Below are 26,589 nucleotides of genomic sequence, written 5' to 3'. Positions count from 1 at the left end.
TGGCAGGGTATGCTCAGACGTGAGTCCCTTGCTCACTTTGCCACTGGATTCAAGCAAGACGGCTGGAATGCCAGAAATCGGTCCTCGGAAGCTTGTTTCCGGTCCAGGGAAGGCATGGCTTGGCAGTTCGGGCTGGACTGTTCCCATGAGGCACAGGGTCAGACTGATTTGCATATAGCCATGTCTGAACTGGGGTGGCAGAGTGGGCTAAAGAACAGTGATGGATCAAACCCAGATCTTTTGACTGGGTGTGATTGTTTGATTGGCTCAGATGCTCTGTCCATCACCACCCCCTTTTGTACCGCTTTGGCCGCCATAAGTGTGGCAGGGTATGCTCAGACGTGAGTCCCTTGCTCACTTTGCCACTGGATTCAAGCAAGCCGGGCTGAAGACGGCTGGAATGCCAGAAACCGGTCCTCGGAAGCTTGTTTCCGGTTCAGGGAAGGCATGGCTTGGCAGTTCGGGCTGGACTGTTCCCATGAGGCACAGGGTCAGACTGATTTGCATATAGCCATGTCTGAACTGGGGTGGCAGAGTGGGCTAAAGAACGGTGATGGATCAAACCCAGATCTTTTGACTGGGTGTGAGTGTTTGATTGGCTCAGATGCTCCGTCTATCACCACCCCCTTTTGTACCGCTTTGGCCGCCATAAGTGTGGCAGGGTATGCTCAGACGTGAGTCCCTTGCTCACTTTGCCACTGGATTCAAGCAAGCCGGGCTAAAGACGGCTGGAATGCCACAAACCGGTCCTCAGAAGCTTGTTTCCGGTCCAGGGAAGGCATGGCTTGGCAGTTCGGGCTGGACTGTTCCCATGAGGCACAGGGTCAGACTGATTTGCATATAGCCATGTCTGAACTGGGGTGGCAGAGTGGGCTAAAGAACGGTGATGGATCAAACCCAGATCTTTTGACTGGGTATGAGTGTTTGTTGGCTCAGATGCTCCGTCCATCACCACCCCCTTTTGTACCACCAAGTTTTTTAAAAAGGCAACAGAAATTCACCCATTTGTAATAGGCCTGTATCCCTCCTGGATTCCTCGGCTAAAATTATGGGGTGGGTTGTCTTCCAACTTCCCAAGGACTGGGCAAGCGACACAAAGTTTGTCTCAGATGTTCAATTTGGTTCAATGGGGTTGGTACCGCTAAACAATCTTTGAACCCTCTCACGATCTCGAGCAAATTTGTCCAGACCGGGGGTTTGGGTGACACCATTCGCCCTTTATGGACTTGACCAGCGTTTTCAACCTAGTTGACCGAGAGAAGCTTTGGACAATGATGAGTAAAGCCGGAGTAATCCCTGCTTAAATTGACCTTTTGGGCAGACTACACTAGGACCAAAGATATGGGTCAGTTTTGATGCCAACGGTTGATTGTACCCTGTTTTTTCCCCCCAATAAAGGCGTCCAACCTGGCTGTATCCTGGCTCCTATTTTTTCTCTTTTACATTAATGCCCTAGATAAAACACCGGTTAAAAGGTAAAGATCTCCCATGGGTCGTCCCAGTGCTTTTTTATGCCTACGACGTTGTCCTCTTAGCCCATACCATGATCGTGCTACAGCTTGTATTAGACCCTTTTAATGATTTTATAAATGTCTTAAATTTGAAAATCAGTCCTACCAAAATGTATACCTTGGTTTGGGTTCCCAAAAAGACGCCTTCTTGTTTGCATTCTGTTGCTGGAACTCCCATCACTAGAATGCAAAAATGTAATTATCTGGTTATCTTGCTTTCTTCTGATTCAAAATAGGAGAAATTACTGACAGGGTGAGTAGGTAAGATGGAGTGGGAAATAGAGGGTCTATTCCGTTTTACAAAGAAATTACACAAACCAAGGAGTTGACTGCCTTCTACAAGGCAAAGTGCATTCCACTGGGAACCTTCGGGGCAGCAGTCTGGGGTTACACTCTTCCTGGTCATCTACAAACAATTGAGAATACGTTTTGTGTAGGTTGTTGCCCACCCCCAGGAGCACTGCCAGGTTAATAAACCATCTGGAATCTGGCCTTTCATTTCTTGAAGGAGTAGTCCTAGCTGCCCCTTTGCTCTTGTGGATTAAAGTTTGGACTGCCCCGTTTTGTTACTTCACCAAAGAGCTTTTGAAGGACTGCCTAAAATAAGAACAAGTTAAAAGCATTTCTTGGTTGTCATATGTAAGAAAATCCTTTTTGGAATTCGATCTTCCCTACTTCTTTCTTTTTCCAAATGAACTTTCTAGAAGCACAAAATTGAGACGAAAACAGCTATATGCCAGCTTTGAACCCAGCAGAGATTTCGCAAACCAACATTCCTAAGCATCAATTTCGCGCTATTTAGGTTTCAAACAAGTGGGCGGGGGTTGAAAGCTATCTCCTTTGGGTCACTAACATAGAACATAGGTTATGCCTTACCTGTTTCAGATTAGGCACGGTCCATTTCTTGGTTGCCTACCTCAAACAGGGTTCATGGTATCATAGCTCACCCCTTTGTCCCTATAATGGCATTGCGAAACCATCTTTTCTCCACTTTGGTTTTCTGCAGATTTTATTCTCAATCCAGAATATAATAAATAAAATAATTAAAATTAATAATAAAATAATTCAGTCTTTTCTTCAACCTATCCTGCTGTCATTCTGGGTTAGAAGTTATAATGCAAGTTTATCCTGTCTCTTACAATTGGAATCAAAACGTTGTTGTCTTGCCATCACCAGCTTTATCCGTGGTGCCTTGAAAATTAGAAATAGAATTGTCTCAACACCTTCAGGAGGCTACTTCAGACCTGGCTGTTCGAGCAGTAGCAGTGCCCCCGCGCCTTGAGATACTCACTGGTGAGTAGCGCGCTTTACAAATGTATTGATTGATAGGAGTCAGATTTGACTTTGGCATTTTGATAGTGAATCCCAGGTAGTAGAACGTGAGCCGTTTGAGGTATGCTGGCCCGGTGTTGTGGACCGCTTTGTGTGCGTGGGTGAGGAGCTTGAAGGTGATTCTCTTGTTGATGGGAAGCCATTGCAGGTCTCCCAGGTGTGGTGTGATGTGGCTGTGGCGAGGGATGTCGAGGATCAGACGGGCCCCGTTTTGTTACTTCACCAAAGAGCATTTGAAGGACTGCCTAAAATAAGAACAAGTTAAAAGCATTTCTTGGTTGTCATATGTAAGAAAATCCTTTTTGGAATTCGATCTTCCCTACTTCTTTCTTTTTCCAAATTAACTTTCTGGAAGCACAAAATTGAGACGGAAACAGCTATATGCCAGCTTTGAACCCAGCAGAGATTTCGCAACCAACATTCCTAAGCATCAATTTCGCGCTATTTAGGTTTCAAACAAGTGCGCGGGGGTTGAAAGCTATCTCCTTTGGGTCACTAACATAGAACATAGGTTATGCCTTACCTGTTTCAGATTAGGCACGGTCCATTTCTTGGTTGCCTACCTCAAACAGGGTTCATGGTATCATAGCTCACCCCTTTGTCCCTATAATGGCATTGCGAAACCATCTTTTCTCCACTTTAGTTTTCTGCAGATTTTATTCTCAATCCAGAATATAATAAATAAAATAATTAAAATTAATAATAAAATAATTCAGTCTTTTCTTCAACCTATCCTGCTGTCATTCTGGGTTAGAAGTTATAATGCAAGTTTATCCTGTCTCTTACAATTGGAATCAAAAGGTTGTTGTCTTGCCATCGCCAGCTTTATCCGTGGTGCCTTGAAAATTAGAAATAGAATTGTCTCAACACCTTCAGGAGGCTACTTCAGACCTGGCTGTTCGAGCAGTAGCAGTGCCCCCGCGCCTTGAGATACTCACTGGTGAGTAGCGCGCTTTACAAATGTATTGATTGATAGGAGTCAGATTTGACTTTGGCATTTTGATAGTGAATCCCACTGAATCCCAGGTAGTAGAAGGTGAGCCGTTTGAGGTATGCTGGCCCGGTGTTGTGGACCGCTGTGTGTGCGTGGGTGAGGAGCTTGAAGGTGATTCTCTTGTTGATGGGAAGCCAGTGCAGGTCTCCCAGGTGTGGTGTGATGCGGCTGTGGCGAGGGATGTCGAGGATCAGACGGGCAGAGACGTTCTGTATGCTTTGCAGTTGTTTCAGCGGTTTGGCAGGGGCTCCTGCGTAGAGGGCGTTTCCGTAGTCCATTCTGCTGCGGAGTAGGGCCTGGGTGACCGTTCTTCTGGTGTCGGTGGGGATCCACCTTTAGATCTTTCAGAGCATGCGGAGGGTGTTGAAACCGGGGGATGAGGTGGCGTTGACTTGCTTGGTCATGGAGAGTGTAGCGTGGTCGGTGGGTGTTGGTGCTGCTTCCACGGCGTTCTGCCACCAGGAGTCATCCCAGGCCAAAGGGTGGAGCCGAGGATAAGGACCTCCGTCTTGTCAGAGTTCAGCTTCAGACGGCTGTTCTTCATCCATTCGGCAACTGCTTTCATACCTTCGTGGAGGTTGGTTTTGGCGGTGAGAGGGTCCTTGGTGAGTGAGAGGATCAATTGTCTGTCGTCGGCGTAGGAGATGATGTTGAGGTCGTGCAGTCTGGCGACGTGGGCGATTGGGGCCATGTAGATGTGTAACAGCGTCGGGCTGAGGGAGTATCCTTTTGGGTACGCCGCAGATGTTCTTGGTGGCTTTGGATCAGAAGGGAGGGAGGCAGACGCTTTGTGTTCTGCCGGAGAGGAAGGAGGTGGTCCAGTGCTTTGCCTCAGATTCCTGCGTCGTCGAGGCGGGTGCGTAGTATGCGGTGGCAGACAGTATCGAAGGCGGCTGACAGGTCCAGGAGGATGAGGGCAGCAGTCTCGCCTTTGTCCAGCAGGGCACTGATGTCATCGGTGGGGTCGATGAGGGCTGTTTCGGTGATGTAGTTGCTGCAAAACCTGGACTGGGACGGGTCCAGGATGTTGTTCATGTCGAGGTAGCGGCTCAGCTGTTTGTTGACAGTTTTCTCTATGACCTTCGCTGGGAACTGGAGCAGATAGGTGGGCCGGCAGTTTTCGAGGTCTGCTTTGGGTTTCTTGAGCAAGGCGTTGATCTCGGCTTGCTTCCAGCTATCCCGGAAGGTCGCGGTCTCGAAGGAGATGGTGATGGCTTTGCGGGGGGGGGGGTGCGATGGTGGTGCTGGCTTTGTTGAAGATGTGGTGGGGGCACGGGTCTGATGGGGAACCAGAGTGGATGGTGCTCATGATTTTGATGGTGTCGTTTATGTTGGTCCAGGTGAGAAGGGGGTCGCCGTGGGTGGTGGCTGTGGGGTCTGAGGTGTTGTTAGCTGTAGTGGAGGCCTGATTGTTGAAGCTGGCGTGGATGTCTGCGATTTGGCGGTGGAAGAAGGCAGCCAGGGAGTCGCACCGGTCTTGCGAAGGTGGGATGTCGTTGGTGCTGGAGTTGGAGAGTTCCTTCACAATGTTTAAGAGCTTTTTGCTGTTGTGTGCATTGTTGTCGAGGCGGTCCTTGAAGGAGGTCTTTTTGGCGGATCTGATGAGGTGATGATGTTGGCGCATGGCGTTGTTGTGGGCTGCTTGGTTCTGTGGTGTCTGTTCGTGGCCCCATTTCTTCTCCAGCTTTCAGCAGTTTTGCTTGGAGGTCTGGAGGTCTGCTGTGAACCAGCCGGCAGTCTTGTTGGTGCGGTTGTTGTGTAGTGTAGTTCCTATATTCCCAATAGGCTCTGCGCATTGGAATAATATATACTATAGATTTGACGTAGAACTTAGGGCGACTAGGTCTCTATCGAATATATTAGACTTAATTGTGAGTGCCAGCTAGCTCAGAGGTCACTAGAAACTTTCTCGAATAAACAAGAAGGGATTCGTTTGTGACAACCGCATAAACATGACAACTTTGTTTCCCAAGAATAAGAAATATAACTCCAGAGTCGCGGAAACAATAGATAGGTATTTCACTCAGTCAATCGTGCATGCTTCGTTTCACCAGAGGTGCAGAAAAATAGAGAGACGGGCGTTTTCAATAAAAGTATTTATTGAACAGTCTTCTTTCTCATGCAGAAGAAATGAACTGCTACAATTGTAATACTGGTTGCGAAGTACAATGCGTACAGTACGGAGAGTATTATAAAATAATACTGTAAAAGCATGATATGGTTTCTAAGCCATAAAATACATAGAATACATACAGTAATAAATAAAGACTAAAAGTACTCAACTAGTGCTTCTAAAATACGCCTATCCCAGTGTACCTAACCTAAGTCTAGTACGAGGGAAGAAGTAAGTGAGGTGTAGCTTAGTTTCAGTATTCTTTGCCAAGAATCTATCCAAGAATTCTCTACGGGTCTAATCAGCTCCGTACCTTGGTTTAGAATGAAGGAGGTCTGGTATCTTTCTCTCTCTCAGGACTCGATTTCCCAACAACCCGCAAGGGTAGCTTGGAAACACTGCAGCTGGATTTCTCTGCAGGAGAAAAGACAGCGTCTTTCTCAGCGCGTCTGCTGGAGGGTCGGCTTCCTTCGGCACTTGCTGCGGCAAGCTGTGTCGTGTAGGTAGATAGTCGATCTGCTCTAAACCACCTTATCTTTGCCTGGGCAAGTGTGGGCATATTTATACCTTGATGGTGCCGAGTTTGACGTAAGGTTGGACATAATAACGTAATCAAAGACTCAGTTCTTTGAAAACTCCATGAGTTCTTAGATAAATCAATATTCAAGCAAAGGGAGGTCCCTGACTGCTGAAGGCGGGTTTTTCCAAGAAATCGTTGTGGATTTTCTGAACCAGTGGAAGTAGCCATGCCGTATTTGGACTGCCTGAGCTATGTCTTAATATGGTTATGATTTCTATGCCTATATAAGGATATAGTGATTTATACCTATATAAGGGCATGAATTGGGAAAATTACACTAGGGTCCAAAACTGCTCTACAACAGTTGGAGGGATTCTTGATTCGGATGAGGGTGTTGGCCCAGTTTTAGTTCCAGCGTCTGAGGTTGCTGGTGGCAACGTCTGGATCGGTGGGGTCTGTGGGTGGGCTTCGGGTGGTGTGTAGCTGGTCTTCGGTGAATCTGTTGCGATGGTGCGTGGTAGGCTTCTCGAAGGTGAAGTGGATGCAGCGATGATCGGTCCAGTGGAGTTCGGTGGTGTGGCTGAAGGAGACGTGGGAGCGTGCGGAGAAGATGGGATCAAGCGTCTGTCCGGCGTTGTGGGTGGGAGTCGTAACAAGCTGTTTGAGTCCAAGGTTGTCGAGCAGGGTGGTGGAGTTGGTGTCATTGTTTTTCTCGAGGTGGGAGTTCAGGTCCCTGAGGAGGATGTAGTCCATGGCCGCAAGGGCGTGCGTGCTGACTAAGTCGGCGATGGAGTCGCTGAACTGTGGCCGGGGTCGGGGTGTCTGTTGATCAGAGTTCCTCTCAGGGTGGTGTTGGATCAGTGTGGATCTGGAAGTGTAGGTGTTCGGCGGTCTTGAAGTTGTCGTCTGAGTTGGTTGAGACCTTAAGGGTGAACTCGTGGATGATGGCGATTCCACCTCCTACTCCGTTGGTGCTGTCTCTGCGGGTGATCTTGTAGCTGTCCGGGATGGCTATGGCGAAGTCGGGTGACTGGGAGTCATTCATCCAGGTCTCTGTCAGGGAGGTGACGTCCGGGAAGGATGTGTTGACCAGGTCCCAGACTTCCATGGCTCGTCCGGTGTTGAATGCGTGGAGGGTGCTGGCATCGTAGCGGAGTCGGGCGTCGTGGTGTTTGCGGAGGCCAGGGGTTCTGGCGCTGGGCACGGTCCAGGCACGGATGGGCTTGCCTTAGGCGCGCAGCGGCTGCCATAAGAAGGGGAGGTGGGAGGGGGGACCAGCTGGAAGGGGGGGAACGGAGGAATGGGAGCCGGGGGGACGAGGCCACAAGGGACGCTGCGGCGGGAAGCGGGACTGGCGAGGAACAGAAGGCAAAAAAACGGGAACAACAAGCAGGGGGAATGAAAGGAGGAGGAAAAGACAAACGCAAAAATGAACAGCTACAGAACGGGCAACAACAGTAAAAACAGGCAAAAAGCAAGTCTAAGGCCTACCACTGGCCACCAGGGATGAGGCACAGGTGGTAGCCTGCAGGTGGAGGCGGGCCTCGAACTCGCAGCTGGGCTCAAGACAAGGGCACAGTCAAGTGGAGCTGCGTGGCGTGGGGAGCGACCTGCCTGGAAGCAGGGTCAAGGTCGCTCAGATGCTTTCTCTTATTTGAGCCATACTGGATACAGTGCAGTTCCCGCTCCTACCCTTCGGAGTGGAGAGTCCAGGACATATGGGCTATGATCGTAATGGTTCAACCGAAGGCCTGGATTTCAGTTAGACTGACTCTGAGATAGCTGTGTCTGATGGCCTCCTGTATCCTTCTGGCGAAGCACACTCAATGACATATGAGGGTCCGCATTGAGATCTGAAGTCCCAGTGGGCTATGGCATCAGGGGAATCTTTTGGACCTGGTCCAAATTTCAAAATAGACTGGAAATGATCTGTAGTAGTGACTAACCGAGCAAACACAAGGAGAAAATGGACAGAGCACTGAAACCTTTCAGACACTAAAATCCTCCCCCCCCCCCCCCCCCCCCCCCCCACCGAGTCACAGATCTGGGTTAGATCCATCATGCATTAGCTCGCTTCAATACCCCATTTTAGCTTGAATCCAGTGACAAAGTGAGCAAGGGACCCACGTCTGGTCATACCCTACCAACCTAGGGCGAACACAGTAAATAAAAGGAGACGATTGTTGGAGCATTGAAACATTTCAGACACCTACCCCCAGTCACAGATCTGGGTGTAATCTATCATCATTCTTTAGATCACTTTGCCACCCCAGTTCAGACCTCGCCTTATGCTAATCAGTCTTGAACCTGTGCCTCATGGGAACGGTCCAGCCCAAACTGCCAAGCCAGTTCTTCACTGGACCAGAAGCAAGCATCCTGGGACCGCTTTCAGGGTAACACCCCTCATCAGCCAGGCTAGCTTGAATACAGTGGCAAAGTGAGTCCAACTGCAGAACTGACAGTGGTGACTGATGCATCGCTGCTTATTTGGGATGACCATCTGATAGAGGTGGAGTAAGAGGGCTCTGGCTCCCGCCAGAAGCTGGGCTCCACATCAGTCTTTTGGAGCTGAGGGCTATGCCCTGGCATTGAAAGCTTTTCTCCTATCCGTCAAAGGAAAGCAGGTTCAGGTGTTAACGGACTACACCTCCGCCATGTGTTTTTTTTGCAACAACCCGGGTGTGAGTGGTCATGGACCCTGTGCCAGGAGGCTCTGTGCCTCCGGACATCGCTAGAGGGCCAACATTTCTCCCTTGTTGTATATCACTCGCAGGGCAGATTAACTTAGCCGTCTATGCCTTGCGCATAGCAAATGGTGATTACATTTGGCAGTGGTGCAAGGTCTCTTCCAAGAATGGGGAGATCCATGTCTCGATCTGTTTGTGTCACTGCCGAGAACGCGCAATGACCTCACTTATGAGCGCTGGAGTTCGCAAGCGTCTCACTCTGAGATGCGTTCTACCTTCTGCATTCTACTCCTGTATGCCTTTTCGCCAATACCACTCCTGAGCGAGTTTTTAAGAATATCAGAGCAAGTCAAGCTAGTGTCTCCGGATTGGGCATGAAGAGTATGGTATCCCGAACTCCTGCACCATAGCATCTGTCTTCCTATAAGGCTGGCCCATTTTGAGGATCTTCTGTAGCAGCAACAGGGCATGGTCCCACACCCGAACCTGCACACTCCACATTTATGCCCAAATGTTGAGCAGCGACAGCTGAGGATTTTTGATCTTCCTCCCATGGTCTGTGATGCCATCTTGGGAGTCAGGTGTCAATCCACTAGGACTGTATTCACTTGTCGCTGGGATACGTTAGTGGCACGGTGTTTCTCACGCCACGTGGACCCACTCTCTGCTCCTTTGTCAGAGGTATTTCTGTTTCTTTTATTGTGAGCTTGGTAGGACCTTGGCCTCGCTGCCTGTTAATGGTCACCTTTGGCTATTTCAGCTTTCCTGCGGCTGCCTGATCAACCCTACCTGTTTAAGTCACCAGTTGTGACATGTTTTTTGAAAGGTTTACAGCATTTCTTTCCTCGTACCCCTTCTGTGATGCTCCATTGGGCCTATTACATACCTTTTGTGTTCTCCATTTGTGAACCACGCACAGCTCCTCTCTGTGGCTCTTGACAATCAAGACGATATTCCTGGTGGCCTTTACATCGGTCAGGAGGGTTTTCTAGGCTCACCCTCAGAACACCACCGTTTTCTCCATGCTGGTCCTTTGGACACCTGCCCGTCTCCTTCTGAAGGTGATCACCCCCTTTCATGCTGGCCAGCACATCACATTACCTTCCTTTTTTACTCCACCTCATCCTTCTAAAGAGGAGGAGGGACTCCATTGTCTGAAGGGGGATGGGAGCACACTGCTTCACCTCCCAGCACAGTTCGCCCCTTTGCATCCTGGTAAATGCATGTCAATTTAAATGCTTACTTGAAATTTTGTAGAGTGTTTCAACAAAGTTGGTGCAGGTTAGTGCTGTTAGTCTTTAGACACATGTGTTTCTGGATTATATCCTTCATTGGTAGAGATACAACGAAATTCTTCTTGAGTTTGCTGAGAAAGCGGCCACAATCCTCTCAGGTCTCTGTACCACAGGTACATCTCCAAGAGCACCTCCAAGAGTACATCAGCCCAGTGGCTCAAGGGAGCCTTTTTAAAGAGAAGGGGGATGGGAGCACACTGCTTTACCTCCCAGCACAGTTCGCCCCTTTGCATCCTGGTAAATGCAGTTTAATTTAAATGCTTACTTGAAATTTTGCAGTGTTTCACCAAAGTTGGTGCAGGTTAGTGCTGTTAATCTCTAGACACATGTGTTTCTGGAATATATCCTTCATCAGTAGAGATAAAACAAAAATCGTCTGGGGTTTGCTGAGAAAGCTGCCACATCCTCTCAGGTCTCTGTACCTCTCCATTGTCTGGACCAAAGAGAGCTCTCTTCTTGTACATTGACCACACCAAAGACCACCAGATGGACGGTTCTTTCGTGGGCTCGGGGTTCACATAGTAAGAAGGGCAGGGCTGAGCAGAAGCAGTCCATCGTTCGATAGAATGTACTATTCATTAAGGTCTGCTTTGCAGTGGCGAAGATGCCACCAGGGCCAAAGCACCATTAGGGGGTTAGCGTGCTGGGGCCTGGACATCTGCCAAGCTCCCACGTAGGCGTCACTCCACACATTCACGAAGCCCTACTGCTTGGACAGTCAGGTCCATTGACACTGGTATTTTGGCCGCTCAGCCCTTCAGGACTTGTAGGTCTACGCCAGTTCACAGACCCCTCGCGTGAGAGATATTGCTTGACTATGTAGTCTAAAATGAGGAATCTACTGTTAAAAGGCTCTATCAGAAGGAAGAACAAGTTATTACCTTTGGTAACACTTTTTCTAGTAGAAACTCTAACTGCAGATTCCTCACTAACCATCCCATCCTCCCCATTCTGCAAACGGGATGCTTATGTGGGCATTGCGATGTCACTTCTGACACAGAAGTCAACACAGAGCCGACCTGTGCCACCTAATGGCGTTCAGAGGTATAGCTCAAGATTTTCCAGATCCAGTCTGCTGCATGGGGAATATTCCAAGATGAGGATTCTGTGTTTGGGCTCTACCAGAAAAGGAGTTGACAAATGTAAGTAACTTGTTCCGTTCTTCCTTTTTTAGGTCTCGCCTATTATATCCCGCAGGGATAAATAGGGGAGATTATAGTAAGCGGAAAAGAAAAGTCTACCTAGCCTGCGGATCGTGTACAATTCATGCGAGCTATGCACGTGCACATCATTGCCAGCCACATCACACACCACCATTTGTCTGTCCCTCAGCATCAGACTTCAAAGGCTGCCGCTCCCCCGCCCCCCACGTGGACATCGCACACCACCATTTGTCTGAGCCTTGGCATCAGACCTCAAAGGAATGCGCTCCCGCCAAACCCCCTCCCCCCCCACCCACCCCCCCTCCGCCACAGCAATGCGGACAGCATTTTTTGCATCCATTTCGCGGGGAAGCCGTGTTTTGTTCGGCTTTCTTTGCACCTTTCTCGGTTTTTTTCTGGACGAAAGTGAAACCCTGCCGTGCTTGTTTACAGTAGCCTTGCTCCTCAAATGCTGTTGCTGTGTTGCCATCTCTCTAGGGACACTCAGCTTGAAAACACTCGACTTGCTAGCTGCAATGCTACATCCGCTATGCTTTGCCTCCAGACACGTTGATCCCTCGCAGACTGTGCTGACTCTGCCCCTCCTGATTCTGAAACTGACCAACGCAGTCTCTTCTCTCTGTCTTATGATGTCTGCCCTGCCACCATTTACTTCGGACCCTCACCCCCACACCTCCTCACCCTCACACACCCTCACTCACCCTCACACTTTCACCCTCACACCCTCACCCTCACAGCCCTCTCACCCTCACCCCCTCACACCCCTCACATCCTCTCGCACACCCTCACCCACCCTCACACACCCTCACCCCCACCCTCCCACACCCTCTCCCCCTCACACACCCTCTCCCCCTCACACACCCTCTCCCCCTCACACACCCTCTCCCCCTCACACACCCTCTCCCCCTCACACTCCCTCTCCCCCTCACACTCCATCTCCCCCTCACACCCCCTCACCCTCAAACCCCCTCACACCTCACCCTCACACCCCCACCCTCACACCCCCACCCTCACACACCCCCACCCTCACACACCCTCACCCTCACACACCCTCACCCTCACACACCCTCACATCAGACCCCCTCACCCTCACCCTACCCTCACTCTGTCACCCCGTCACCGTCACCCTCACACCCTCACCCTCACACCTCCTCCCCCACACCTCCTCCCCTCACAACCCCACACCCTCCTCCTCACACCCTTATTATTATTATTATTATTAAATCGGTTTTGTATACCGCCCTGTTACCCTAGAGCATCCCTGCGCTTTTGCCAACTAGAAGCATCCGAAATAACAGAAACACAGAAAAAAGAAAATTAACAGAAAAGGAGGGTCTTGAGTTGTTTTCGGAAGCGCAGGAGGCATGGTTCCGCGCGAAGACCTAGGGGTAGGGCGTTACAGAGAGTGGAGACATTGACTGAGAATCTCCTACCACCCGATCCGGCCTTCTTTACCCTGGGGACGACCGTCAGATGTTGCTGGTCTGAACGTAAAGTTCTGCTCGTTTTGTACGGGATCATCATCTTCTGCAAGACGGGGGGACCTTTGCCTTGCAGGATTTTGTGTGCGAGGCATAGAGATTTAAATTTCACTCTTTCCCGTATTGGCAGCCAGTGTAGCGCCTTGACTGCTGGTTTTGCAGAGCGGGACATGGGAATGTTGTAGAGCGTTCGTGCTGCCGCATTTTGAACTTGTTTGAGTCTGTTCAAAGTGCTCTCAGGGGCCCCAAGGTAGATTGCGTTGTTCAAATCTAGCCTGGATATAATTAGGCCCTGTATCAGGAGCTTTCTCGAAAGGAGAGGCATGAGAGGCAGTATCTTACGAACTGATCTAAGAAGACCAAAACAGACACCCGCCAGTTTGGATGCCTGAGCTCTGAGGGAGAGATCTCGTTCCATCCAGATGCCCAGGCTCTTAATCTCATCCTTGGGTTCAGGAAGGCACCCTAAGCAACTGGGCCAGGCTAAGCTGGGAAAAGAGGTGTTTTTAGGTCCCATCACCATGATCTCTGTTTTGGACCCGTTCAGTTTGAGGGCTGAGTCCCCCATCCAGGAGTGGACCTGTGAGAGGCAGGTTTGGAGTAACTGAGAATTCTCCGAGGATTGGGAGAGGGCGAACACCAATTGGGTGTCGTCGGCATAGCTCACGATCTTGATGTTGAATGGAGCCACCACCTCCTCCAAGGGGGCCATGTACACATTGAAAAGTGTAGGACTCAGGGAGGAGCCCTGGGGCACACCACAGTGGAGGAGGGTGGATGCCGATCATGCGCCCCCTTCCCATACCTGAAAAGATCTTTCGCTCAGAAATGACCTAAGCCAGTTTAGCGCTGTTCCTCTCACTCCGGCATCTGATAGTCTCTGGAGTAACACTTGGTGGTTCACAGTGTCAAATGCTGCACTCAGGTCCAGGAGGATCACTGCCACTGATCCCCCTGAGTCTAGAATGCAGCGAGCCTCCTCCATGACTGCCAGCAAGGCGGTGTCAGTGCCTTGGCCCGGGCGAAAGCCGGTTTGGGAGCTTTTTAGTACTCCATTGGTCTCCACAAAATTGGACAACCTGGAGTTGACCAATTTTTCTGAGATTTTGCTCAGCCCTGGAAGGAGCGAGATAGGTCTATAATTGGCCATGTCTGAAGGGTCCAAAGAGGGTTTTTTTAGAAGGGCTTTCACTATTGCACTCTTCCAATTAGGGGGGACAATGCCGGTACTTAACGAAGCGTTGATGAGTTCGGTGATTGGTTCCACAATGGAGGGGGCCACTTGTTTGAGGATTCTCATGGGGGCAACATCCCGGGAGGAGCCGCTCTTAATAGAGCATAGTGCTTTGAGGACTTCATCCCTGATGATAGGCCCAAATGATTCCAGAGTTGTCTGGGGGCATCCCCCGTCCTCCCAACGGCCGGATCCTATCTTGGGCGGGGGTAAAGCAACAAGAATTTTTTCGATCTTCGTAAGAAAGTATTCCGCAAGATTGTTACATTTGGCCTCCAAGTTCTCCGTAGGGGCGGATGGTGTTGAAACTTTCAAAAGTTCTTTGACCACCAGGAAGGTTTCTCTTGAGGAGTTAGAGGCATTGTTAATTCTCTCCTCAAAATACTGAGATTTAGCCAGCCGGATGGCGTTTTTATACTTCCTCATTGCCATACGGTATTCCGTTTTACTGGCTTCCTCCCAGTCCTTCCTCCAGGAGCGCTCCAATTTTTTGCAAGCCCTCCGCATGGCCCTTAGCTCGGATGTATACCATGGGGCGGTGTGAAGTCTTTTCTCCCTAATGCCTGCCGATCTTATAGGAAGGACCGCGTCTAAGCTGGTCGATATCCACCTGCAGAAATCAGCTTCCGCCAAGATAGGGTCCTGTGGAAGAGATGGGCGTGAGGCTTCTAGGCTGCAGGTAAATTTCTCCACTGAAAGTCTAGCCCATGGTCTGTCAGGTACACCAACATTAGAGGGGGGGAAGCTTTCACGTTTAGTTTCCCAGGTGAAGGGGATCAGAAGATGATCCGTCCATGGCAAAGGAATAGGGGAGGAAGCTTTCATGGTGGAAATATTAGTAAATATAGGATCTAGCAAGTGGCCTTTGTTGTGAGTCGGATCTAGGTTGATAAGATCTATTCCGTACGTTTTGAGGTCACATTGGAGGGTAGTGGCCAGCCGCTCTTCCTGATCATCGAAGTGGAGATTAAAGTCTCCCAAGGCGGTGAAGTTAGAAGCAGAGGCAGCATCAACCGTTATCGTTTCCATAAGGGAGCTAGTGAAATTACCCGTCTTTCCAGGGGGACGGTAGATTAACAGCCCAGACAAGGTGATAGTAGGTGAAACTTGGAGTGAGAATTTACAGCTCTCACAATCCTCTAGTTCACTATTCTGAGTTCTGCAGGTAAATTCGTTCCTATACGGAATGGCTACGCCTCCTCCTCGACCAAGAGGCCGATCCTGTGTAAGAATATGCAAGCCAGGGGGAAGAGCGTTAACCATATCTGCCTCTGCACCCTGTGTGAGCCAGGTTTCTGTTAGAAACAGGATATCTAGCTCCTGCTCCCGGATGAGGAGGTTCACCTCAAGTGAGTGTCTAGGGAGGGATCTGCAGTTCAGCAGTCCGAGGCGAATTGTGTGTTTACCCAATGCTGCTTTAAGGGGGTAGCATCGTGCGCAATGAGTGAACGGTGCAGAATCGGTATTAAACAAGGAGCAGTGTGAGGGTGACAGGGGGCATAACTGAAGCAATGCTTCTCTACAATAGGTGCGAGGGGTGCCTGATGAGATCGGCAGAATGGCTGGCCCTAGGCTCGTCTGGGCGCGGACGGGCGCAGACGGGCTTCGGCGCGCAAACGGCGCTCCCGCTGCGCTCGTCCGCTGCGCTTCCGACCCAGGCACATTTTATTGTTGATTGGTGGAAGTGACGCTGGCTGAGGGGGCGTGGCCTGAAGGGGGCGTTGCCTTCGCCCTCGCGGTGCTCGCCGAGGGGGGAGAATGGAGGAAGGCGGCGCGACAGCTAAAGTGCAAAGTTACAGGTAAAAGTTTTAAAACAAGCTAGTAAAACAGATGCGCTCTCCCGGCTTTTCGCCTCAGGAGTAGTTGTCAGGTTAGGTATGAGACGCTAGTGTTCAACGTCTTATACGCTGGCTGAGGGGGCGTGGCCTGAAGGGGGCGTTGCCTTCGCCCTCGCGGTGCTCGCCGAGGGGGGAGAATGGAGGAAGGCGGCGCGACAGCTAAAGTGCAAAGTTACAGGTAAAAGTTTTAAACCCTCGCACCCTTCACCCGCACACCCTCACACCCCCTCACCCTCACACCCCCTCACCCTCACACCCCCTCACCCTCACTCCCCCTCACCCTCACTCCCCCTCACCCTCACTCCCCCTCACCCTCACACCCCCTCACCCCCCCTCACCCTGTTATATCACATAGCATAACAAAACATAGCAAAGCACAACAAAACATAGCATAGCTTAACAAAACACAACAAAACATAGCATAGCAAAACAACACATATAATAGCATAGCAAAACATAGCATACCAAACACAACATAGCATACCATAACATAGCATAGCAAAACACAACAAAACATAGCATAGCATAACAAAACACAACAAAACATAGCATAGCATAACAAAACAAAGCATAGGACAGCAAAACTAAACATAGCATAGCATAACAAAACAAAGCATAGGATAGTAAAACATAGCATAACAAAACATAGCATAACATAACAAAACATAGCATAACAAAACACAACAACACATAGCATACCAAAACATAGCAAAGCACAACAAAACATAGCATAGCTTTACAAAACACAACAAAACATAGCATAGCAAAACAACACATATAATAGCATAGCAAAACATAGCATACCAAACACAACAAAACATAGCATAGCATAGCTTAACAAAACATAGCATAGCAAAACAAAGCATAGCATAATAAAACACAAAAAAACATAGCATAGCATAACAAAACACAGCATAGCATAACATAGCAAATCAAAGCATAGGATAGCAAAACATAGCGTAGCATAACAAAACCTAGGATAGCAAGACAAAATATAGCATACAGCATCACTCGGCACCACCACACCATCACTCAGGGGCACCACAACATCGCTATGCACTACCACAGCATCACTGAATGCCACAGCATCACGCGTTCGCCATCACAACATCACTCAGCGCCACCACAGCATCAATCTGTGCAACCATTCAACAACACCTGGTTCGAATATGTTCTCTCAATGTGTCAAGCTTTATTACAAATGTAACAAAAAGATGTTAATATTTCACTTCTGTTCTTGGATTTTCGTCACAATAAAATGCACTGAACATAATCTTCACAAAAGTTATTTTCAAAACTTTAAGCTATTGCCGTTATAAATTACAATAACTTTTATTTAAGTATTAATTATTGAAAAAAATTTAAAGCCATTGTTATTTGTAATATCAATACATGTAAGTCACGTAAATACAACACATATTGCATTACAAATGCTTTAGGTGTCACATTTGTGAAAGTTATAACTATTGGCATTGTAAATGACAAAGCTATTAATTTCGCTATTTTCAAAAACAAAACATAAATAAAAAGTTTGTCATTTACAATACCAATAGCTCAAACTTTCCTAATGCGAGACCTATTGCAGTACAAATGCTTGTTTTGTATGTGTTTTCTGTGGAAAATGAAGGATTTTTCTGCAGACTATCGTCCTCAAGGCGTCCAAGGACTTTTCTAAACCTGTTTCCTGGTCTGCCCTTCAGTTTTCCTCTGCCTGGAGACTGATTACTGGGTGATGGTTCTGTGAGGGTTTTGTTTCCTAATTGGAATAAGCCTTTCTTTATACCCCAGGTGGAACTTTAGGGTGACTGGAATTATCGGCAGGTCTTTCCTATAGTTACTGAAAACTTGACATGACCTCATAAAGTGTAGCCTTACCACCGCCCAAATCTCTTTCCCAGATAAGATGCAGGGATATACTCCCCTTCACCGCCCCAGGCCCCCACCCCAGCACCACCTTAACTTCTCCCCCAGAATGTTTTTCCCCCGAGAGTGCCAGCCAAATATTTCAAAAATGTTCAAGCTTATGTGAAATTTGATTGTCGACTCCCATCATGATCAAATGTAAATCCTTTTTATAGGATATGAAAATGTTTTTAAAGATAGAGAATTATATTGGGTGTGAAGGCTGAAATGTTTGTGGGCAGACTTTCAAAATATAAAGTGATACCTGAATCAGATTGTGTCTCAGAGTTTCATGGTTATAGACAATCAGTTTTGGAATGTGTGTTCTCTTAATCTACAGAGCCAGAGAAGATGAAGTCAATGTCTCAGCTTTCAGTTTTAACAAGACGATGGAGACCATCAGAAATGAAGTTGGATTCTTTCAGGGAAGTTATTTTGGAGAGTAGCAGTACTGAGGAACTTAAAGAAAAGGTTAGTTTGTGGAGTTTCAAAGAATAGTCTAACTTCTCTGTTTTAACCTAATTGTAATACTATTGTTAATAAATAACTTTTTTACTGCTAACTTGCTGACTCTCAAAGTGCTCTTAACCAATATTATTACTGAAGTCACTGGTTCTTACATTATTTACCTTGAATGAATTTCATTTGGTGTCCTCTGCACTGCCGTTTGAACCTTTGCATGGTAGTTTTCACAAAGTTCTTTGAAGCATGCATGCGGTCGCTCTGACATTTCCTGCTAGCTTTTTGCCTTTTCTAATATAGCTTTAGATCCTGCCTTAGTGGACATTAAAGGCCCACTCCACTGTTAATGGCCCGAGCCGAAACAAGGAAGCGACCCTCAGCAAGGGAGTGGGCCTTTAATAGCTGGTAGAGCCCACTACAGAGGACTCTAAGGCTATTAGAACATTCTACCCATAGAGCGCAGAATGTTCTAATTTGTAAAACAACAACTGTGAACAAACATTAGAATGTTGGAGCTCCGGGCACTCAATTGTTTTCAGTGGAGCACCCAACATACCAATGTTCAAATAAAAATATTAGGTTACTTGTTAAAATGGAGCAGTGAGTGTACCATATAATGTAGGCCTTTTCCATCAATGCACCCAGGATCTGGAACAACATCCCCATACCCATCAGGACCGCACTAATAGTCTTTATGCTCGCCTTCGACCATGTACAGCGCTCCGCTGCCTTTTGTCAAAGTTTGTGCTATAAAAATACCATATACAAATACGTTATGCAGATTTGTAGAGACCCCTATCACCGAGGAGGGTATCCTGGCCCCAAGTCTAGACACACCTAGGGCCTATTGAACTAGTCCAAAAGCCAGGTCTTAAGTTTGTCGTGGAAATCAAGAAGTGAGGCGTAGGCTCTTATGTTTATCAACAGGTCGTTCCACGCTTTAGGAGTGATGTAGGAAAAGGCTTGACCACCAGACTTTTTGCGTGGACTTTCTGCAAGTAAGAGTTGGACGAGCTAAGGTGTCAGGAAGGTTTGTGAAAGCAGATGCAATTGATGAGGTATGATGTGCCAGAGTTATGTAGTGCCTAGAAACTGTGGGTAAGAAGTTTTGAACCATGCTTGTTTGTGAATGGGGAGTCAGTGGAGCTCCTTCAGCTGTGCTGTGATGAGACGAGCATGGGAAGTTGAGTTATTCTAGCCGCCTATGTTCTGAATGGTCTGCAGCCTTCTGCTGGGTTTTTTGCTGATCATACATATGATTGACATCCTTCAATACGTTGAAGTTAAGTATCTGCATTTTAACAGACTCATAAGTATGTCAAGCAGATTTTTTAATAAAGAGCATTTTGTTAAAGGAGCAGACCACATATTCTTCGGTAAGGCAATGATTTTCAGTTACATTTCTACCAGTGTTACTGTTAAGAGCATATATCGCTTAAAATTTCCCTTACATTTACTGGTCCTTACACACTCAAATATGGGAGAACCATGGCATTCCGAACCCGCTGCGAACTTCACAGGTCCCACTCGATGTGGCGGTACCCCTTATGTGAAATTGGTTAAGAAATTCTCCCTCTCTTCCTCCTAGCACTACTTATTAAGAGTTGTGATTGCAGGGCTTGGGTTTAGTTTGGGAGTAAAAGCATTCAGAGCTATCCACCTTTTTTGCAATAACCTCCATCTAACTGTAGGCGTAATATATGGCATAAACAGACACTGAAAACGTGATCTTCTGATGTAGTGTGGCTGCTCTGACTTTAGTTTAATTTTTAAATCTGACATTTTGACAGGTATTTGGAGGCTCAGACTTCTGTTGGACATTATAAATATCAAGCTTGCAACATACCTGATAAAATAGCTGGTATTTTTAGATTTTATTTTAATAAATGTATTGTTTCCAATGTAGATAGAGTGGGCTATGAGTCAGCCTTTTTTTCGTGATTAGATTACTTTGTTGTTTATCTCAGTTGTCTTCCTTGATTCAGTGGCTTTCCTCCCTATTTCTATGATAGTCCTGCTCGCTAGCATTATGGTCTCAGGGTTCTGATTTGGTGAATTGTATCCTACCACTGCTGACGTGGCTTGCATTTAGCGAACTACTTTATTTCCCTTTAAGCACTCGATGGAGTACGTGTGTTTTCATGCTGTCTCTCCTTTGTGCCATACGAGTCAGTATCTGTGTGATCCTTCCCTGGCTTAAGAACAGTAGGTCCCAATTCACTTGTCCTTGCTCTCCTTGTTGCTTCCCGACCCAACTGCTTTGCTCTTGACTGTCTTCAGTCTTTCTTTTTTTTAATTAGACTCCACATCACCGCCAATCTCCCACCTTACTTGCTCTTGCCTTTAGTGATGTGTACTTGCCCATGTGCACCCCAGCACTTGCTTTTCCTTCCGGCCCAGCCACATTTTTAAAAATATTATTTTATTTATTTTCTTTGGGAAAGGGCTCAGCAAGTGCTACTGGGCCATTCCTTTTGTAAATGTTGCTTGTAACTTTACATTTTCGAAAATCAAAAGTGGAAGCTTTGCACGCACACGTCACGACACAGGCATCATCACACATGCACCACTACATGTGAGTCAAAATAAATGACTACAATCTTGGAATGCGTTCACTTTAATAAGAAATCCATTCCAAGATAGCAGGACATGCCTCGGGAAAGTGAAAGATATCTATGATACCCTATCAGGCTCTCCATAGTATTGGGATAATATAGATAACAGGCCAAGAGACTCAACATTAAAACACCACTCGCTACTTTCCAGTAACTGACCATCGAAGGTGTCACAGCTGTGGCCACTTAATTTAAATCAGGCCCCCCTCTTGACCCAGCTCTAGTGGACATCCTACTGAAGGGGGGCCCATAATTCTTAATGCTCTGGCGGATCTTTCCCTGAAGAGCTACAGTGTTCAGGTGAAATGGAAATATGCCTTCATCCGACCACTATTAAAGAACCCCAAGGTAGACCTTGAGACAATAGAAAATTAAAGACCTCTGTCCCTTTTGCCTTGTGTTAGCAAAATGTTGGAGAAATTGATCCACAGGTACATCACTGATTATCTGTAAGCCAACATTCTTTACCCTACCCAGACAGGGTTCCGTATAGGCTGTAGTACAGAGAGAGCTCTTTTATGGGCCACAGAGGATCTGAAGGAGATCCTGGACCAGGGTGGATCGGTGTCCCTGATCCTCTTGGACCGGAGTGCCGCTTTCGATACGGTCTCCTACCCTACCCGTAGCCGATTATAAGAAGTTGCTATTACAGGGAAGGCCCTGAAGTGGTTGGCCTCATTTCTGGATAAACACAGCTTCCAGGTCAGCGAGGTCCCATTCCTCTCATCCAGCCATCAGTGGTACTGTGGTGTCCCACAGGGCCCAGCTTGAGCCCTCCTCTTTTTAAAATGTTTGTTGACCCCCTATCACATATCATATGTTCCTTCAGTTTCAAGATGGTATCTTATTCGGACGATACCCAGCGGATTGTTACATTGTCACCAAATAAGGACTATGTTTCCATGAGACTCAACAGCTGCCTAGCAAAAGTATCTCAATGGATGGCAGCCAGCTGTTTGAAATTGAATGGTGGAAAAGCTGAGGTTTGGGTCTTATGAAATAACCCAATGCTCTGAGATCAGATCGTCTGGCCATCTCCCTTAGGAGAGCGCCCGTCAGAAGTAAAAAGCACCCTGAACAACCAACTAACTATGGACTCCCAAGCCAAATAAGTGGCTGACCGCTGTTTTGCCCTTTTGAGAACCCTGAGAAAGGTCTTGAAATGGCTCCCAGTAGAATCGTGATTTAAGCTCTAATCCTGTCCCGGCTTGATTATGGCAACTTACTGTACTTTGGCAGCCCAAAATCAGTAATAAATAAACTCCAGATTACTCAAAATGTTGCCGCCTGGATAGTGGTAGGTATTCAGAAAACAGAATCAGCTGGCACAGCGCTCATAAAGCTTCACTTACTGCTCAAGCTGCAGAGTATAATTTAAGGCACTATGCAACTTACATTGGGCAAAGCATAACACATGCTGCTTCATCCTGCAGCAAATGGCTACCCCGACCATGCCAACAGGTACCTGTGATCAAACAACTGTGAACTGCTTCTTGTCTCCAGAATCAAGAGACCTAGACGTGGGGGAAAGTATGTTGCCTACCACACACCCAGGCTTTGGAACTCTTTGTCTACCATCCTCCGGATGAAGGGCAATTTTGTGAGGTTCAAAAAACAAATTTACGGCAAATGTTTTCCCTTAATTATGTCCTATTCTTTTTAACTCACTCGCTCCTCTCAGTCTGACAGCGCTGGAATGCCCAATTTCAAGTTCTGGAGCTGAAAAGGAAGATGCCTGCACATCTAGTGTGGATATTTAAGGCTGAGACCTGTAGACCTTTCTATTGGTTGTCGGAATTCCTGCAGTCAGTGGATTTGGTATAACACCTCTAGAGATGCCTTACAATGAAAAAAGGTAGTCCTGTTGCATTGACATTGTAAAACTTTAAAAGTCATTATCATTTTAGCATAAGTTTAGACCTATTACAAGTGCATTTAATGGAGTTATCCATGCAATAAAACAAAAGCATTGGGCGGGTGGTAGGACGGAACCACGAATGCCATTACCAAGAATGCCTTTACAACAGTCTAAATGTATAAGTCTTTACACCGCATGTCTTTCCAAAGGAAGTTTACCATGCATTTACATTTGCCACACATGCCTTTGCAACACAAATGAAAATATTTCACAGGTAAATAAAAAGCCTTTATCGCCAGTAGGTAGTTAAAGTTAGAACCTAGTTTCCATAGGAAAAGCATTTTTAGATTTGCCAATACCTTTGCCATCGTTTGACGAATCTTCGCGAAATCCTCCAAAAATGAAGTCTATTCAGGTCAGTTCCTATCCTCAAAACGACTGAACGGAATTACCCCAAATTTGGCATATAGGTAGTTCTTGGTTCAGAAAGCAACCTTTTGTAAAATGGTGCAAATCCGTTCAGTAGTTGCACCTTTGTTTCACAAGAAAACAGTAAAACAAAGGTGAAAAAAAAGGGGCAGTGTAGAAACACCTTGACCCCCTAGACCTGCTCAGGGGGTCTCAAAAGCATTTTTTTCAAAATTCGGGTGAAATTCGCGCTTGTGTTGCGAATCCCGCCCTAATGTTTTTTAAAAATGAAGCGCGGGCTCCTGCGGTTCATTTAATTGAGGCCCCCGGGTGGGCTAGGTCCTGGGGGAATTTCTTAAAAAATAGCGGGGCCGCTGTGGCCCCCGCAGCCCCGGGGACCACCACTTCCCCGGGTCTTCACTTATGTTGGGAAGGGGGCTGCGCGGCCCTCCTCCTGGAGCCTGTGATGGCCCTGGGTCGGCTCCTGCAGTGTCCCGGGGTGCCCATCTCCACGATACCGCTGCTTGCTATGACAGGTGTGGGAGCCGTGCCTTTCCTCCCTGTCCCTGTCCCTTTTGGAAGCGAGAGCAGGGAAACCGCCATCATTTTTGTAGGCCATACTAAAATGATGGCGGCCTGCTGCTTTGGCATTTTGCGTAATCTGAGACCTGCACTCAAATTTTTTGACGCCGCGACCCGTCAACTTGTGGTTCAGGCGACGGTGTTGTCTCGGCTGGATTATGCCAGCTCCCTTTTTATAGGGTTAAATCAGGCCGAGCTCACCCGCCTCCAGCGAGTGCAAAATGCAGCAGCCAGAGCAGTTGTAGGCCTTCCTAGGTTTTGTCCTGTTTCTCACACCCTGCGTGCTCTCCATTGGCTGCCCATCAGGCAGCGGATTCACTTTAAGGTGCTTTGTATGTCCTTTAAGTTCTTAAAAGGCCCCTCGGCTCAGATACTGCATAACTTCTGTGTTCCTATATTCCTGGTCGTTCTCTTCGCTCTTCGGACCGTGAATTAGCAGCAGTTCCACGTTTTAAACGCAGCCGAGCTGGGGGACGCTCCTTTCGGGTGCGGGCAGCCGCTCTGTGGAATGCCCTTCCTTTTGAAATCCGGACCCTTGCCGACCTGCTTTCTTTTCGTAGGGCTGTCAAGACTCTTCTGTTCCCGTAGCCCTCTCCTCTCTTAAACGTCCATCGTTTCAGTTATGTTGTGTGGCTTCCTTGTCAGGCGCCGGGACGCTCCTTCGCTGGAGCAGCTGTGTGCATAATAAATGCCAGTAACATAACATAACATAACATTTCTTCCTAAATTCAAAGCCAAATGCTTTTCCACACGGGGAGCTGCATCTCCACAGTTCCCAGTGTGGAAAAGCAATGCCAGCTCCCGCAGGAGGCGGGGAGCTGGCGAGACCGTGGGGGTATTGAGGCTCCCCCCACAGTCCCCAATGGATAGGGGCGGCCCTGGGGCTAGAAGTGTCCCTGGAGGGGCGCCACTCAGCCCCCCTCCCCAAATAATTTTTTTTTTAAATAAAGGCCGTCCCAGGGGGATGGGATTTCGGGGCCAATAGAGGCCTCAGGAGGGGGCCATTCAGTCCTCCCTCCTAAAAAAAAAATATATAAATGTGGCCATGCCCCGGGGGATGGGGTCCCTGGGGCCAGAATTGGCCATGGGAGGGGGGCCCACGCAGCCCTGTGAAAGAATCTGTGGGCATGCTTCGGGGGATGGGGTCCCTGAAGCGAATGTAAATTAGTGAAAGTGGATTGTAAAAAAAATATTAAAAAATATGGAGTAGCGTCTCTCAGCGCGGCCCCCGTGTGAAAGCGATGGGTGTGCAGCTGTCAGCGCGGCACTTGAGTACTTCTTACGTCTTTCAGACACCGAGGGGTATATTCTCAAGGACACGTCGCCGAGTTAACAGCACTTTATCGCAACCAAAATGGTGATAAATTGAATTCACCATTCACAAGCGGGAGCAAACAGCCCATATCACCAGTTACCAGCTAAAGCAGCCTCAAAAGCAGAGGCTTCAGAGCATCAATGGTAAAAAAGCAGGAGTCTTTCCGAATCACACGAAGAGACAGGAAGCAGGAAGAAACAATCATGCTGATCTGAGTGTGTATCGACAAATCGTCACTGATTTTAATGCCCAAACTTTTCACAGATTTAGACCCAGAGGGAGCAGGACCAAGAGAGGAAGGCCAAAAGTTAGAACACCAAGGATTAGGCTATCCTCCGATCAAGACGAGCTCCGTCTTGTCGGGATTTAGCTTTAAATGGTTCGTACACATCCAATCATGGATGAAAATCATAGTGTTCTGAAAATAGGAAACAGAGTCAGGGGAAGCAGAAAGGGTAAAAATAAGTTGGAGGTCATCAGCGTAATTAAACACTGTGACCTCCTGATGGCGCAAAGCTTAAATTAAAGGAAAGATGTAGAGATTAAAAAGAAGGGGAGAAAGAGCGGAACCCTGGGGAACACCACAGGTGATCGCTCAGGGGGAAGAACAGAAAGGGGACAATCGCACCGCCTGTTGGCGATTCTCCAAAAATGAGGAGATCCAACTTAAGGCAACATCCGAAATGCCAGCGCATCCGACACGGTCGACCAAAAGAGAACGGTCGACCGTGTCAAATGCCGCTGATAAATCGAGGAGTATCAAAGCCTGGGAAGAGGCGTGATCAGCACTCACTCTTAAATCATCCAAGACCGAAAGGATAACTGATTCGGTTGAATGGGTAGGCCGAAAACCAGCCTGGTAAGGGTCCAGATAGTTGGTGGCTTCAATATAGGAGCTCAAACAATGAGTTACATGTCTCTCCAACACCTTGCCCAAAAAAGGGAGCAAGGAGATGGGACGGAAGTTAGAAGAGACAGTAGGATCGGCACCTACCTTTTTCAAGACTGGTACGATCTTGGCGGACTTGAAAACATTGGGGACAACACCTGAGGACAAAGATTTATTGAGCGAGACAAGAGGTGGGTCAGGAAAGAGTGAGAAGACCTGCCGGAAGATATGTGAGGGGCAGCTAGCAGTAGGAGAGCCCGATTTTGTAGACTTCACTAAACTGATGAAAATGTCCGTAGATATAGGCTGGAAGTGGGTAAACGAATGAGTACTAAGAGGCGGAAGAGGGGGATCAAAGGAAGAGGAGGGGAGGGCAATGTGTTGTTTTAT

The 26,589-nt window shown here is 47.7% G+C and overlaps 1 protein-coding gene across 4 annotated transcripts in view; it reads left to right on the top strand.

Annotated features, from left to right (window-relative positions):
- USP47 (ubiquitin specific peptidase 47) overlaps nt 1–26,589 on the top strand; it is a 1,403,284-nt gene that overhangs the window by 1,239,158 nt on the left and 137,537 nt on the right. For all 4 annotated transcript variants that reach the window (XM_078680933.1, XM_078680934.1, XM_078680932.1 and 1 more), the window contains one exon: nt 18,411–18,541. In XM_078680933.1, the coding sequence (XP_078537059.1) occupies nt 18,411–18,541 (131 nt within the window). The remainder of the gene's footprint in view (nt 1–18,410; nt 18,542–26,589) is intronic.

Source organism: Lissotriton helveticus, chromosome 3_1 (genome assembly GCF_964261635.1).
Source record: "Lissotriton helveticus chromosome 3_1, aLisHel1.1, whole genome shotgun sequence".
Classification (NCBI taxonomy): domain Eukaryota; kingdom Metazoa; phylum Chordata; class Amphibia; order Caudata; family Salamandridae; genus Lissotriton; species Lissotriton helveticus.
Note: the sequence above shows the minus strand (reverse complement) of the source record. Positions and strands in the feature narration are given on the sequence as shown.